Raw genomic sequence first — 15,664 nt, 5'->3', positions numbered from 1 at the left:
TGCAGGCCCACCTTGCTGCTGATCACTGCTCTCTCCTGGGGCAACCTGTGATCTCCAGGGCCTGTTCCTCATAGGGGGTGACGAATTGGGTCTCTGGCCTTCACTCTTTCCCTCTTATTATGGGCTATCTTCTCCTGTGGGGACAAACAGAGCACACTATTTTCACTTACCTTTAATGTGACAGGTGAGCCTGCTTGGTCCTCACAACCTCACTTGCTTTGTCATTCAATGTTACATTTCTGCCAAGGACTTCAGCTGAGGGTTTAAGCTCTCGCTGCATTCATTGAAAAAAATCAAGGGGTTTGTCCTTGAACTCGCCATGCTTCATCTTCGAATGCCTTTGAAGTTTTGACGGCTTTAAACTCTCATTTGACAGTATTTCCCTGCATATGACACACATGGGGCGGGATTCTCCGTCTGCCATCGCTGGAAACAGGAAACGCGATTGGGCAGAGAATTGGTTTTGGCGCCAACATTGTGGCGAACGCCGGTTTTACTCCAAATCACAATTCTCCGCTGCCTCGACAGCGGCGTCGAAGCTTTACACTCTGCATGTACAGTAAACGGCGTTGGCATATCATTAGCGGGCGTGACCCAGTATTCTCTGGAGCCTCCGTGATGCTCCGCCTCAACCGGGGGAATTCCTGACAGCGAAGTTCACTTGTCCTTTTAATAATCCATGAAACCGGTGCCGTGGTTGATGAGGGAGAGAGAGGGGTTACAGAAAGTGTCCAACATCGCCATAGTGTGCTGGCAGTTGTGCCGCTGGCCGGGAGGCTTCTGCCAGGACCTGGGAGAGTAGCGGGTGCTGGGCAGGAGGTGGGCTGTGGGGTCGGGGTGGACAGGCATGGAAATCATTGCCACAGCCTGCAAGGCAGCCATGCTGCTATGCACGCGGCTGGCTGTCCACTGTGAACTAAGGGCCACAGGTCGTATGGGTGTCACCCCCAGGTCACCCCCTAGGCACCATGTGGCCCCAGCCGACCCATCAGCAGGATGAGCGTGCTCGAGTGTAACCAGTGCCACGTTGTTGGCTGGGTTGAGTGTGTGTGGGGAGTGTAGTGTGAATATACGACTGCAGCTTGTCAGCCTCCCAAGTGTCAATCACAGACCCGGCGAATCCTGTACCAACATTGGAATCGATTGTGTTCCACGTGGCGCCACTGCTAGCCCCTCAACGGTCATTGAATCGGTCCAGGGTGCGGCAACAGATTTGTAGAACTCGTAGAACTCCGTGAAACCTGACCCAGCACCAACGCTTAGTCTCAGGAATGGAGAATTCCGCTGATTGGGCTTTGCATCCTGGGGCGTCATTCTCCGACCCCCTGGCACCGGAGATTCGGCGGGGGTGGGAATCGCGCCGCACCGGTTGGCGGGCCCCCCGCTCGATTCTCCGGCCCGGATGGGCCGAAGTCCCGCTGATAAATTGCCTGTCCCGCCGGCGTGGATTAAACCACCTTTTGAACGGCGGGACAAGGCGGCGTGGGCGGGCTCCGGGGTCCTGGGGGGGGCCGCAGGGCGATCCGAACCCGGGGGATGCCCCCACGGTGGCCTGGCCCGCGATCGGGGCCCACCGATCCGCGGGCGGGCCTGTGCCATGGGGGCACTCTTTCCCTTCCGCCTCCGCCACGGTCTCCACCATGGCGGAGGCGGAAGAGACTCCCTCCACTGCGCATGCGTGGGAAACTGTCAGCGGCCGCTGACGCTCCCGCGCATGCGCCGCCCGGGGATGTCATTTCCGCGCCAGCTGGCGGGGCAACAAAGGCCATTTCCGCCAGCTGGCGGGGCGGAAATTCCTCCGGCGCCGGCCTAGCCCCTCAATGTTGGGGCTTGGCCCCCAAAGAGGCGGAGCATTCCGCACCTTTGGGGCGGCGCGATGCCCGCCTGATAGGCGCCGTTTTGGGCGCCAGTCGGCGGACATCGCGCCGTTTCGGGAGAATTTCACCCCTGATTTGCATTGCACAATTGACAAAGCCTTACGTCAAAAAATCATCTTTGTTCCCGATTTCAGTGTTTTCTTTGTTGTCTGTTCACCAGAGGCACTGTAGCTCGATACAGAGCTAACTCTAGCACTGTTTTGTTCCACTATGGACTCTCCTGGCAGCTCTCTCCAGCAGATTCAATTGTGAGTTCCTAGCCAGCAGGTACATTACCTGTTTGTGTCTCTGACCCTGATAACAAAACAATTCATCTTCAGCTCTTTACAGTTTCTTGCCTTGCTTGCTTGCAGCTGGAAAATGGAGGAATCTCCGCTCTGTGATTTCGCTCCAGAAGCATGGATGTACAGGGCGTGTGACGTCAGTGCACTGTCGGGCGCCTGACATGCTCTCTGCCGCTGCTTCTGGCCAGCAGACTGCATTGTTCCATATGGAAGCCGGTCGCGGCCGGCATTCTCAATTTAAAAGCCAGTTGCGGCCGTTGGGCACTTCTCCCGTGATCGGGAATGCCATTGGAATGCCGTAACCGATCACACCGTGACGCTCCCAACACCCGTCCGCAACCCACCCGTGGGTCGCGACCTTACATGAAGGGGTTGTGCTGATGGATGCCAGTAGGTTCTGAGGAACAAGCTTGGAGATCGGACGTTGGGAGGGTGGGAGCTGTCAGCAAGTAAATTGGGGCGATTTGAGAATTTGAGGGGTGGCAGGTGGGACTGATGCCAGGAGGTGGTAACTTTCCCTCGTAGCTCGTAGGAGGTCATTCATCTTCTTACTACATTGGACGGTGGTCCTCCTGGTCATGCTACCCAAACTCACTGCAGCTGCCACTGCCTTCCAGGTGGCATTGCTGACCCTGCGCTGGTTCTCTGTCCCCCTCGGGAGAACAGGATGTCCCGCCTCTCATCCATGGCAATGAGAAGCCTGGCAGGTCGGCATCCCCAACATGAGGAGCAGGTCTTCGCACTGCCATCCTTGTCTTGACAAGGAGTGAGTACTGAGGGAGCATTGAAAAGCAGTCTCCCGTTGTTAGCAGCGAGCAGCTAAGGTACGAGTTGGGTGAAACAAATGGCAAGAGAGTCAGGCATAGCAAGATTCATGTGGGAGCTCATTTTTTGCACTAGGTGCGGGTGAATACAGGTCGCGATGTCTCTGTCACAGCCCGCACGAAACACCACACCAAACCTGCCCAAAGTGACACTTAAGAGCGCAAAATCCCGCCGGAATTGGAACGGGACATGGTTGGTAGATCTCGGAAGAGGCCTCTCCTGGGATTCCTGGTGGCCATTATGCCTCACAAGATCTAATGAGATCTCACGAGACATTGTAATCTGGATCCCGCTTACAATGGGCAGGACCCAGACTTGCAGTGTTAAGTGAGTTTAAAAGCTTACTTAACTCTGCTGACGCCAGATCAAACTGGCTCCCGGGACATACCATCCTCGCTGAGGAGACTCCAGCTGAGCGCCTTTCAACACTGGTCCTCACAAACAGCGACCATGCGGATGGCACTTGGGGGAGGTCACCCAGGTGATCAGAGGATCCCAGATGGATTGTAGCACTGCTGTTGCCTACCGGGCACCTTGGCACAAGCTGAATATAAAGCATATAAAGTGCAATTGACTGCAATGTAAGCCTACTTGTGACAATAAAGATTATTATAGGGCAGCACGATAGCACAATGGGTAGCACTGTTGCTTCACAGCTCCAGGGTCCCTGGTTCGATTCCAGGCTTGGGTCACTGTCTGTGCAGCGTCAGCACATTCTCCGTGTGTCTGCGTGGGTTTACTCCGGGTGCTCTGGTTTCCTCCCACAATTCCCAAAAGACGTGCTTCTTAGGTGAATTGGACATTCTGAATTTTCCCTCTGTGTACTCGAACAGGCGGCGAAATGTGGCGATTAGAGGCTCTTCACAGTAACTTCATTTGCAGTGTTAATGGAAGCCTACGTGTGACAATAAAGATTACTATTATCATATTATAAATTGCACTGATCCTGATTCACCCAATCCCCATGTGTATGCTGACCGACATTACCTCCCAGCGTCCAAATGCCTCAATTATAGAAATTCTCATTCTTGTGCGTAAATCCCTCCTTGGGACAGAATTCTCTGGCCATTGGGATTGACAGGTTTCCCGGCGGCGTGGGTTAGCTTCAAAGCAAATCCCATTGATAAGCAGCGGGAGGATAGAATCCCGACGCCAGCAAACAGTACACCGCCGGAAAACACGCGGCTGGGGGACCGGAGAACCCATCCCCAATTTTCATAATCGTCTCCAATCCTACAATCCTTTGAAAAATCTGAGCACCAGCAACTTTGGGCCCTTGTCTATCCTTACTTTTTTCACTCCACTACTGGCAGCTGTGTTTTTAGCTGCATTGGCCATAACTACCAGAATTTCTTTCCTAAATCTCTCCACCTCTTTAATTCCTTCTGCTCTGTTAAGACATTCTTTAAAAACTAAACTCTTTGACCAAACCTTTAGCCCCCTGTCCTTCTTTGCTTGGTATCAATTGTTCTCGGGTAATGCCCCTGTAAAGTATTTTGGGATGTTTTAACTACATTAAAGGGATTTTAAATGCAAGTTGTTGCTGTGAACATACATGATTATCTTAATGACCGTTCCCTGGATTTAGCAGGTTACTCACCAGCTCTGTGAAGTAGTCGGACTTTCCTGTCACTTTTGCTATTGTTTTGTCAACATAATCATCTAACTGAACGGGATTCATTGGTCCACTGCCTAATTATAAAAATAAATAAAGATTCAGTGAAACAGTGAATGCCAAGTCTCTAGAAATGTTGCAGTCTGAAGCTGATAAATCATTCATTGATGAAAATAAAGATAAAAGACTGTCGGTGCTGTGAATAAACTGTAGCTTAGCCAGCAACCCTAGCAAAAAAAAAGTCAAGGTATAACATTTCAGATGCTCTTTTCTCATTTGTGTAGAAATGCATGAGGTCAGTCATCAAAATATAGTAATAATTAAAATCTATTTGTTGCAGGAACTAGCAGAATGAATTGACCTTTCAGTTCAGGTTGTTTCCTACCTGTGAACTCCCTCTTGTATGTGGTTAGCCAATGAGATTTCTCTAGATTTTTCAGGATATTGGCACTTCTCTCCGAAATAATATTTTCAATGGATCGCTCTGACCTGTTGGGGGCAATAAGCTTTGGTGGTATTGGATAGACTTGCTTCTGTTCTTTTGCTGATTTAGGATACTGCAATGAAAGAGAAGAGAGGCTACCAGGCTGCATTTAAAGAGATCCAGTTTTGGGGGAAAAAACTATAAAATGAATTGTTTTATTGATTTTGTAATTCCCCTACAAGGGCCTGCTAGTTTTTGCAGGTTCCACGTACAAATGCATACTTACACTGAATTTGGTCAGAATACCCATTGTATTCATCTGAACCCATAAAGGTGAATGGCACAGTTCTCATAAATAAAAGTTTAAATTCATTTAGCATTTGCATTTCACTGAATAAGGAGACATGTTGCCGAAGATTTTTGTCTTGCACTCTTCAGGGCAAACACAAGGGGCGTCATTCTCCGACCCCCCCCCGCCGGGTCGGAGAATGGCCGTTGGCCGCCGTGAATCCCGCCCCCGCCGAAGTCTCCGGTACCGGAGATTGGGCGGGGGCGGGAATCGGGCCGCGCCGGTTGGCGGGACCCCCCGCTCAATTCTCCGGCCCGGATGGGCCGAAGTCCCGCCCAGAAATTGCCTGTCCCGCCGGCGTAAATCAAACCTGGTATTTACCAGCGGGACCAGGTGGCGTGGGCGGGCTCTGGGGTCCTGGGGGGGGGGGGGCGCGGGGCGATCTGACCCCGGGGGGGTGCCCCCACGGTGGCCTGGCCTGCGATCGGGGCCCACCGATCCGCGGGCGGGCCTGTGCCGTGGGGGCACTCTTTCCCTTCCGCCTCCGCCATGGCCTCCACCATGGCGGAGGCGGAAGAGACTCTCCCCACTGCGCATGCGCAGGAAACTTTCAGCGGCCGCTGACGCTCCCGCGCATGCGCCGGGAAACTGTCAGCGGCCGCTAACGCGCCCGCGCATGCGCCGCATTTCCGCGCCAGCTGGCGGGGCAACAAACGCCATTTCCGCCAGCTGGCGGGGCGGAAATCCCTCCGGCGTCGGCCTAGCCCCTCAATGTTGGGGCTAGGCCGCCAAAGATGTGGAGCATTCCGCACCTTTGGGCCGGCGCGATGCCCGTCTGATTGCCGCCGTTTTTGGCGCCAGTCAGCGGACATCGTGCCGTTGGGGGAGAATTTCGCCCAAGATAGTGAAATTTCAAACAATTGCAACAATTTATACTGGAGGAGAAGAGAATGCTGATTTGTGGCATGTTGACTCTGATTGGTAGATATGTTGGCATGGAGGAAGCAAATGAGAACTATGGGCTCCCACACATCTAGATAATTCAAAGAAAAGGTGCAAGGCAATCCAACAAGGTTTTTTGGGCGGCCTCCCAAGGCCACAGGAAAGTTTTGCAGCCTCCATATCACCCCTAAGCCACCACTAAATTGCACTGGGTTCAGAGTGCGAATTGGCCGAATAATAAGGCTAATTTCCAAACCGTTGCTGCTGGCAGGGAATCCCGCGTCAGCCCCATCCACCTTCTGACTTAATCGGAGGAGGTTTTGCTGCTGCCAGGAGACTGACACTGGGCCTCTTCCATGGTTAAATAGGCCGAGCCTCCATGTTTCCTCCTACAATGGGCTGTATTAAATCCAGTCCAATATGTCAGATTGTTAAAATATTTGGTTCAAAATTCTTATTGCTGCTATTTTCGTGGAATTGCAAAGACTGAATGTGATGTTCAATCATCACACAATGTTTAATTCTAAAACAGCAACAAGACAGTTCAAGGTAAATGTAAAGGGCAGTCTAGAATGGTGGGCTAGAATTTAGGTTAGGAATTTCCTCTTCAATGTTATAAATCCGCTGACTGGACGTCAGGGTAAAGTAATGGAGGGAACGCTCTACGATTATTTAATCATAGATAATCTGAATCTACGATAACCTGGATAATCTCAACAGGATTACTGTACATTGGTCAGGATAGATGATCTAGGATGGTCATCTACCCATCATTTCTATCCAGTGATGTTATGAAAGCATGAGGAGACTTGCAATATTCCCTGGGATGTTCCTTGAAGATTGAAGATTTGAGGGGCACTGGTTGAATCAATAAACTCAAAGCTGGAGAATAATTATAATGCAAGTCTATAAATTGGGATAATTTGGTGGGACTGAGTTTATTACACAAAAGGACAAGGAATGCTAATGGAAGCACATTTTGATTTAACTAGTATTAAGATTGAGCCACCATTATATGTGAACAACTGAAAGGCATTTAGATTTTTCCCCCCCCAGAAAATACTTTCTTAGAGCAGAGGCACTTACTTGAGAATATCCTTCTTGTCCTGGCCAAGCTATACCTTTTGGTTGAGTAGCTATTTTCTGGATTTCATGTCTATATGGAAATCCTGCGATTTGGCAGCAAAGAATTTAGAATTAATTCCATGGACGTTTATAAAACTAAGCTGTATAATTAAAAAAGAATCTCGTCTTTAGGGCTTCTTTGGACAATCAGTTGGTTAAAGCGCTTTCAAGTTTAGCTTAGTGCCAATGGTTTAATTGGGAAAAATTGAGGGAATTAAAGGAAAATACCTAAAACTTAAACAGCTGCTGTTAACGCAAGGGTCATTTGATATTAGCTCAATTTCATTAATAATGCTGAGTTCAGTAAGTCATCCAACCCAATGTTGTTTTCATTCCCAACATTTATAAAAATAAACAACTCATTAATGTTTACATGCTCGTTTAGTGAAAGGATGAGAGTTCTGGGAATGGAATATTAATCCATTTCTGCCACGCCCCGGCCACATGCAATATTCTGGCCAAAAATTTGACTTAACAAAGGCCCTTTAAGGCCCAGTGAAGGCCTTGGCGCCGGATTAATTAAATTATTTATTGGCAGACTCCCGGCAAGACTTGTTGCCCATGTTAGATAGGATTCTAGGTGGGCAGTGGTGTTAAGCAGACTCTCGCTGCTGTTGGAGTTTATTAGGTCCTGAGCTTGAAAGGGGCAGGCAGCTACTCAGGGGAAGAAAGTTGTGACTTCTGAGCATCTGTGTAATATTTACCATTAATGGAAAGAGTGCACCAATCATCTGACAATTAATTGTGCTCATTGTGGACAAACATTTCACTTTTAAAAATAAATTTAGAGTACCCAATTCATTTTTTCTAATTAAGTCATATGTGATTGCGCCAAGAAATCTGGGACAATGTTGCCTCACAATTCTTTCAGCTAATGATCGGAGTCTATTCCAGTGGCTAATAAAAGCTGGGATCATGCTAGAATGACTAAAAATAAATTCTGTGGCCTGTTATCAGAAAATTAACTCAAACATTTATAGAGGTAAATTTATTAGGAAGATAATTAAAAGCATGACTTATTTTAGCATGAACTACTTTCATGAATAAATATGTTACCTTTGATTTTCTTAGTCACAGTCACATCATGACTTCTTGCTGGCATATCAGGATTAATGGGCAGCAGCTGTCCTGCTCGTACCCCGGTATGTGGATCATTAGGTGAAAGGAAGTTCGGAAATACTGCAAACTTGGAAATGTGGGAATAGTAGGGGTGCTCAGTCGGAAATGGCACCTGTATCTGTTTCTGGCTAAAAATATAAAGATACAACATATCCTATGAAGAAATAAAAAGAAAGAATACACAAGAGTTTTGAACAAACATAAAAATGCTGGAACTGCTCAAGTTGGTTAGCTTCTGAAAGAGTAAGAGGAAGCTTTTGGGCAAGATCTACCGGTTGCGTTACGCCCGAAAAGCAGCGAGGCTTGGCCAGTAGATGCCAGGATATTCCTCTTCTTGGATCTACCCAGCTCGCCACACCTCAAGATCTAATACGATCTCGTGAGATGTCGAGATGTGAATCTCGCCTATTGTGGGTGGGATCACTTTCTGGCAAACCTGCATATTAGTGTGAGACAGCTAGTCTCACTCTAATATGCATTCCTGAGATCTAACCTACGCGTGGGATCTAACCTTGGATCTAACCGAGGCCTTGGAGACCTTGGCAAGTGCCATTCAGTGTTGATCGCCACAAATGGGGACAAGATGGAACGGCATTCGTGGGGATCGCCTAGGGATTGGAAGCCCCCAGGTGCTTGCCCTCTGGGTAGGGTGGCATCCTGGTACTGCTAGTGCCATCAGGGCACCTGGCACCCTCGATCTTTCCCATCAGCATCAGACTTTCTAAATCATGATTTCTTATTAAGTGCCCAAGTAATTCCTGATCTTGGTCAGCAGAGTTCTTTTGGTCTCAGATTTTACCAGCACCTCTCATTGGCAGTGTGACCTGTTCACAAAATCCTCATTATTCACCTCAAAACTATAACTCTGCAGCTTCAATTTTTCTCTGAGTTGCTTCGCTGATCACCCAGCACGCTCTTCCGTATGTCAAAATTGGTGTCACATAGCTTTCGAGGATTCTCAGCTTCACGGTATGGTAGCACAGTGGTTAGCACTATTGCTTCACAGCGCCAGGGACCCGGGATCAATTCCCGGCTTGGTTAACTGTCTGTGCGGAGTCTGCATGTTCTCCCTGTGTCTGTGTGGGTTCCCCCCGGGTGCTCCGGTTTCCTTTCACAAGTCCCGAAAGATGTGGTGTGAGGTGAATTGGAAATTCTGAATTCTCACTCTGTGTACCTGAACAGGTGCCGGAATGTGGCGACCAGGAGATTTTCACAGCAACTTCATTGCAGTGTTGATGTAAGCCTACTTGTGACACTAATAAAAATTATTACTATTTTTATTTTCATGGCTGCTTTTGAGTCGACCATAACCTTTTTCATTTTTTGAAATGCATCTTTGGCCATTCCAATCCTTCATCTTATTTCTTGGTCACAATTTCTGACTGATGTTGACATACTTCCCAGGTAACTCAATTTGTGTACCTGTCTGATCTTTTCATCACTGTTATCTTACATTCTGGTATGATTTTCTTTTTGGACAGTACTGGACATTTTGATTTTTTCACAACTTATGCTCAGCTCTTTGCTATCGCTTTCACTCACTGCTCTATCCAGAATCTTTTGCAGAATGAGACTATGGATCTTACATTATCAGGATAGGTTGCACAAATTTTGGCTGTGTTCTCTTGAGTATTGTAGATTGAGGAGTAAATCAGTCATGGAATTTAAAATGATTAAGGGATTTGATAGGACAGATTGCGAGAATCTATTTTCTCTGGTGCCAGAATCTTAAATAAGGGGCATATTCCTAAAATTAGAGCTAAGCCATTTCGGAGTGCAAGCAGGAAATGCTTCTTCACACAAAGGGTAGAGAAACAGCAACATTCTCCCTCCCAAAAGGCTGTAGATACTGGCCGAAATTTTCTGGCCGTAGCCGCTAACTGGATCTTCCCATCCTGCAGACAGCAGCACCGCACTGCGGGTTTCCTAGCGGTAGATAAGCAAATGATGGGAAATGCCATTCACAGCGGCGAGACTGGAAGATCCCGGTGACAACCAATGGTAGGCTGCCTCCACCACTGCCAAATTTGCCACGGGTAGATGAAAAATCCTGCCCATTGAGTCAATTGAAATTTTAAGGACACTGGTTGATAATGCTTTGTTAGGTAAGGTTACCAAGGGATACAGAACGGATGGAATTGAGGTACAGAATCTAATTTTATAGTGGAACAAGTTTTTAAAAAAATCAATGTTCAGCAATACACATTCCCACAATGGAGCAGACAAAGGTAGAGCTTCTTCCATAACCAAAGAATAAAATGAAACAGAGAAAGGAGGCTTATGATAAAGTATCAGATTCATAATTCAGCAGAGAACCGAGCTGAATATAAAGCATTTAAAGAGCAATTGAAAATGGAAATGAGAATGTTTGGTGCATCATATAAAAGGGAACACAAGTCTTTTAGAAACATAAGTAATAAAAATGTGAGGTTGATACGGGATCAAAAAGGAGATCTTTGGGAGGCAGAGAGCATGTGTTGTTAAGACTAAATTAGTTCTTTGTATCCATCCTCACTAAAGATGACGACCCTGTCAATATCACAGGAAAGGAGGAGGTACTGGAGAAATTGGATAAGATAAAAATGAAGAGGCACAAAATGGGATGATCACATTCCAAGTAGAAAAATCACCTGATGTGATCAATCTAGGTTGTTGAATAAGGGTGGAAATTGCAACGACTCTAGCCGCAATCTTCTCATCTGAGAGTGATGCCAGCACGAGAGGTTTGCAAATGTTACACCTGTGTCCAAAAAAGGGGTGAGGTATTAATCCAGCAACTCAGTCAGTAGTCGGGAAACCTTTATAATCCTGGACAAAATTATTGGCCCCCCCGTGGGGGGTTCCGAGGTATACAGCTTGCTGTAAAAGTCCCTGAATACCCTGTTCAATCCTGCCGGGTCTCCAACCCGGTTCTCTGCCCCGTCCACTACCGTCCTTATTTCCCTGGCCGCCTCCCTCTTCCTAAGTTCCTGTGCAAGCATTCTGCTGGCTTTCTCCCCATACTCATACACCGCGCCCCTTGCCTTTCTGAGCTGCTCTACGGCCTTCCCAGTGGATAGCGCCCCCAGCTCCACCTGCAGTCTCCGTTGTTCCCTAGGTAGCTCTGCCCTCGGAAACTCCGCATATTCCCTGTCCGTCTGTCCCTATGGGCTCGGATTGAGATCAGTTCCCCTCTCACCACTGCCTTCAGCGCCTCCCAGAGCTCCGCTGCCGAGACTTCCCCTGTATCGTTGCCCTGCAGGTAGTTCTGCATGCATTTCCCCACTCTCTCACACACACCCTCATCTGCCAACAATGCCACCTCTAACCTCCATTGTGGGCGCTGGTAACTTTCTTTGCAGACCTGCAGGTCGACCCAATGTGGAGCATGGTCTGAAATAGTGACCGCCGAATATTCTGTATCCCTCACCCCCTCCAAAAAGTCCCTACTCATAATAAAGAAGTCAATACGAGAATAAACCTTGTGAACATGTGAATAGAACGAGAACTCCTTCCCCGTCGGCCGACTGATTCTCCAGGGGTCTACCCCCCCATTTGTTCCATGAACCCCCTCAGTTCCCTTGCCATTGCCGGGACCCTGCCCGTTCTGGAACACGACCGATCCAGGTCGGGATCAAGGACTGTATTAAAGTCTCCACCCATAATCAGCTTGTGCAAATCCAAGTCGGGGATTTTCCCCAGCAGCCTTTTGATGAAATCGACATCATCCCAGTTTGGAGCGTAAACATTCACTAGGACCACCCGCACCCCCTCAATCTTACCCCAGACCATGAGAAATCTACCACCCCCATCCGCAACTGTGCTGTCCGACTCAAATTGAACCCGTTTGTTAATCATGATCGCGACCCCTCTGGTCTTAGCGTCAAGCCCCGAATGGAAGACCTGGCTAACCCAGCCCTCCCGTAATCTAATCTGGTCCGCCACTCTCAAATATGTCTCCTGCACAAACATTACATCTGCCTTCAGAGTCCGTAAGTGCGCGAACACACGTGCCCTCTTGACCGGCCAGTTCAACCCTCGAATTCCAGGTGATCAGCCTGGTTGGAGGGCACCCTGCCCCCCCCCCCCCTGCGCCGATCAGCCATCCCCCTTCTTAGGCGCAGCCCCTGCCCATGTGCCGTGCCTCCCCTGGCCCGCCTCTTGGCAGCTCCCACCCCCAACCTCTTCCCTGTTACCTGGTTCAGTTCACTCCCTCGTCAGCAGGTCATCTCCCCCCCCCACCCCCCCACCCCCAGCCCCAGCAACAACCCCCTGTAACCTAACCCCTGCCATATACTGGCTGTATACACCCCCTCCCACCTCGCTCCCGTTGACTAGCTCAAAGCAGCTGGCCTGGTGACTCAACTCCGGCGCCACCATGTCTCCCACCTATTGTCTCCCCGCTCCCCTCCCCCCCGCCAATCAACACCACTTCCCCAGAACAGCCCTGTTCGAGCAATCACTCTGGGACCGAAACATGGAGAAAACAGACAAAGAACAAAGCTCGCCCCCACAATAGTGCAATTCAAACTGTGTAATGAGGTGGGCGCTACCACCCACCCCCCTCCCAACATTACCAGAGAAATAGCAAAAAGAACCCGTACAGCCCCCCCAGCACCCAATAACTTAACTTTTAACTACGACTTTGGCTTTAACTTTAAAACGTTCAAACAGGCAAATAAAACTACAAGAACACCCCAAATTTTAAGTAAAAGAACATGCCGAACGACATCACTAACACGAAGGGCAATCCACAAACAAATGCAAACATCCCTTGAAACACTCTTGAGTCCATGGGTCCTGAGTTCGGCACCAGTCCATGACCCTTAGCGAAGTCCATCGCTTCCTCCGGGTCGCCAAAATAATGCTGCTGTTCCCGGACTGTGACCCAAAGCCGCGCCGGAGAAAGTAGCCCGAACATGACCTTCTTTTTAAACAGGATCTCTTTAATTTGTCTGTAGGCTGCCCTCCTTCTGGCCACCACCTGGCTCAGATCCTGAGAGATGTGCAGGACACTGTTGTTCCATAAGCAGCTCTTCGTGTTCTTGGCCCACTGTAGGACCCGCTCCTTGTCCACGAACCTATGGAACCTGATCACCATCGCCCGGGGGGCCCCCCTCGCGGCTGCCTCGCCTGCACTCTGTGTGCCCTGTCCAGCTCCAACGGACGCGGGAAGAAATCCTCCCCCACCAGCTTCTGCAGCATGTCTGCCACATACACCGTGGCATCCACTCCCTCGGCCCCCTCCGGGAGCCCAATGATTCTCAGATTCTGCCGGTGAGACCTATTTTCCAGGTCCTCCAGCCTGTCCATCAGCCTTGATTGTTGCTCCTTCAACTTTCTAATTTCCACGTCTGCTACCGTTTGGAAATCTGCCTGCTCCTCCACTGTCTTCGCCAATGCCTGGACCTTCTTATCCTGGGCGTCCAGCCTTTGGTCCAGTCGCTCCACCACTTTCTGAAGCGGTTCCAAATTATCCCGCTTCAGCGCTGCGAACCTCTCCTACATGACCTTCAGCATGTTGTCCAGTGCTGTCTGGACCGTCCGTTCCGTGGTCCGTTTGTTGGCCATCTGTCCTCCCACTTGAACATCCACACCACCTTTGTTCAGCCCCTTCTTCACCTGTTTACGCTCCCTTCTACTCCTTAAGTCCATACAACTCTGTATGGATCCAGATCTACAGTGCTGCTGTTTTCCCCTCCAGCGCTCAAAAGTTCGAAAAAGTCGGGGGAAAAGGTCTAAAAGTCTGACCGGAGCGAGAGCCACCAAATGCGTGGCTTACTCCCTCATAGCCGCCACCGGAAGTTCTGGACCACTGATCTTCTTGATAGATATTAATGATCAGGAATTGAATATTTGGGGCACAATTTCAAACTGTTCAGAAGACAAAAAAAACCAAAATGTTGTAAACTGTTCAGGAGGACAGAGACATGCTGATGAAATGGGCAGACACATGGCAGATAAAATTTTAAAAGTGTGAAGTGCTAAATTTTAGTCGACGTAATGAGGAAGGAAATAGGATGTGGATACCTGTGGTGTGCTGGTAATGTCACTAGACTGGTAATCCAATGGCTCAAACGAATGCTCTGGGGACATGGGTTCAAATCCCACCATGGCAGCTGGTCGAATTTAAATTCAATTAATAAATCTGGAACTGAAAGCTAGTCTCAGTAACGGTATCCACGACCATGGTTAACCAATACCCTTTAGGGGAGGAAATCTGCCATCCTTACCTGGTCTGAACTACATGCGAGTCCATATCCATAGAAATGTCGTTGACTCTTAACTGCCTTTTGAAATGGCCTAGCAACCGCTCAGTTCAAGGGCAATTAGAGATGGGCAACAAATGTTGGTCTTGCCAGCGATGCCAAAATCCCATGAAAGTAGGAATACTAAATTTCATACCAAATTTCCACTTTGTGGTGTTAATTACATTGTTTAAATGATTGGATCATTCAACTGTTTTTCATGTAAAATAATGAATCAGTGCATTCATCACTTATTAAGTGAACAGAGAGACAGTTCTTAAAGTTGTAATTAAAGCTATATGTAGAAATGTCCTTGAGCAATATAAAACTTAGACCAGCTCAATTTACTTACTCCAGCGCAAACTCTGCAGCAGATGGGAGTCTGAAACAGAAACAAATAGAAATGCAATTTTAAATGTCAGGTCTGCAAGTGAAGGAGGTAGGTTCAATGTAAATGCATGGAGCAGTGTAACAATGCCATACTTGATATGCTGAGAACTTGCATTGTTAAAGTGTTCAGGTCAGCAAGGTTTTAATGGATGAAGAACCCTGCAGGGCCTGCCGATCTTTACGCTCGGGTTCCTGGTCAAAATCTGCCGAGAGTAAAATTGCAACTCACAACTTGGTAACATCATCTTGCGACAAAGCAAGGAAAATCAATATCCAGGACAAGTTGACACTTGTAAGGGTGCATTACATGAAAAGAAGCAATCAGCTGATAACCAACCAATACATCTTATCGTGTGGCCTTTTATTTTAAACTTTAAAATTAAAGCCGTTTCTTATTGTTAGTTGTACAGAAACAGCATAATGTTCAACAGTGTCAAGTGCAGACTCCTGTTTGATCTCCAATGTGCTGTTGAGTAATCTGAAGATATTTACATTATTATGTACAGTATTTCTCATTGTTTGCATTCTGCATATTAAAACTGCAATG

At 48.2% G+C, this 15,664-nt stretch overlaps 1 protein-coding gene across 2 annotated transcripts in view; it reads right to left on the bottom strand.

The window, feature by feature from the left end:
* The window catches only part of LOC140425776 (sperm-associated microtubule inner protein 4), a 108,337-nt gene that overhangs the window by 42,907 nt on the left and 49,766 nt on the right, over positions 1-15,664 (bottom strand). The window contains exons 4-9 of one of the 2 annotated variants that reach the window (XM_072510205.1): positions 15,080-15,109; positions 8,438-8,628; positions 7,343-7,425; positions 4,987-5,158; positions 4,587-4,678; positions 3,583-3,881 (exon numbers count right to left, since the gene is read on the bottom strand). In XM_072510205.1, the coding sequence (XP_072366306.1) occupies positions 3,837-3,881; positions 4,587-4,678; positions 4,987-5,158; positions 7,343-7,425; positions 8,438-8,628; positions 15,080-15,109 (613 nt within the window). In that variant the 3' untranslated portion in view covers positions 3,583-3,836. Of the gene's footprint in view, positions 1-3,582; positions 3,882-4,586; positions 4,679-4,986; positions 5,159-7,342; positions 7,426-8,437; positions 8,629-15,079; positions 15,110-15,664 lie in introns of those variants that run through there. The other variant, XM_072510204.1, reaches the window with a different exon arrangement.

Source organism: Scyliorhinus torazame, chromosome 6, assembly GCF_047496885.1.
Source record: "Scyliorhinus torazame isolate Kashiwa2021f chromosome 6, sScyTor2.1, whole genome shotgun sequence".
NCBI classification, from domain to species: domain Eukaryota; kingdom Metazoa; phylum Chordata; class Chondrichthyes; order Carcharhiniformes; family Scyliorhinidae; genus Scyliorhinus; species Scyliorhinus torazame.
Note: the sequence above shows the minus strand (reverse complement) of the source record. Positions and strands in the feature narration are given on the sequence as shown.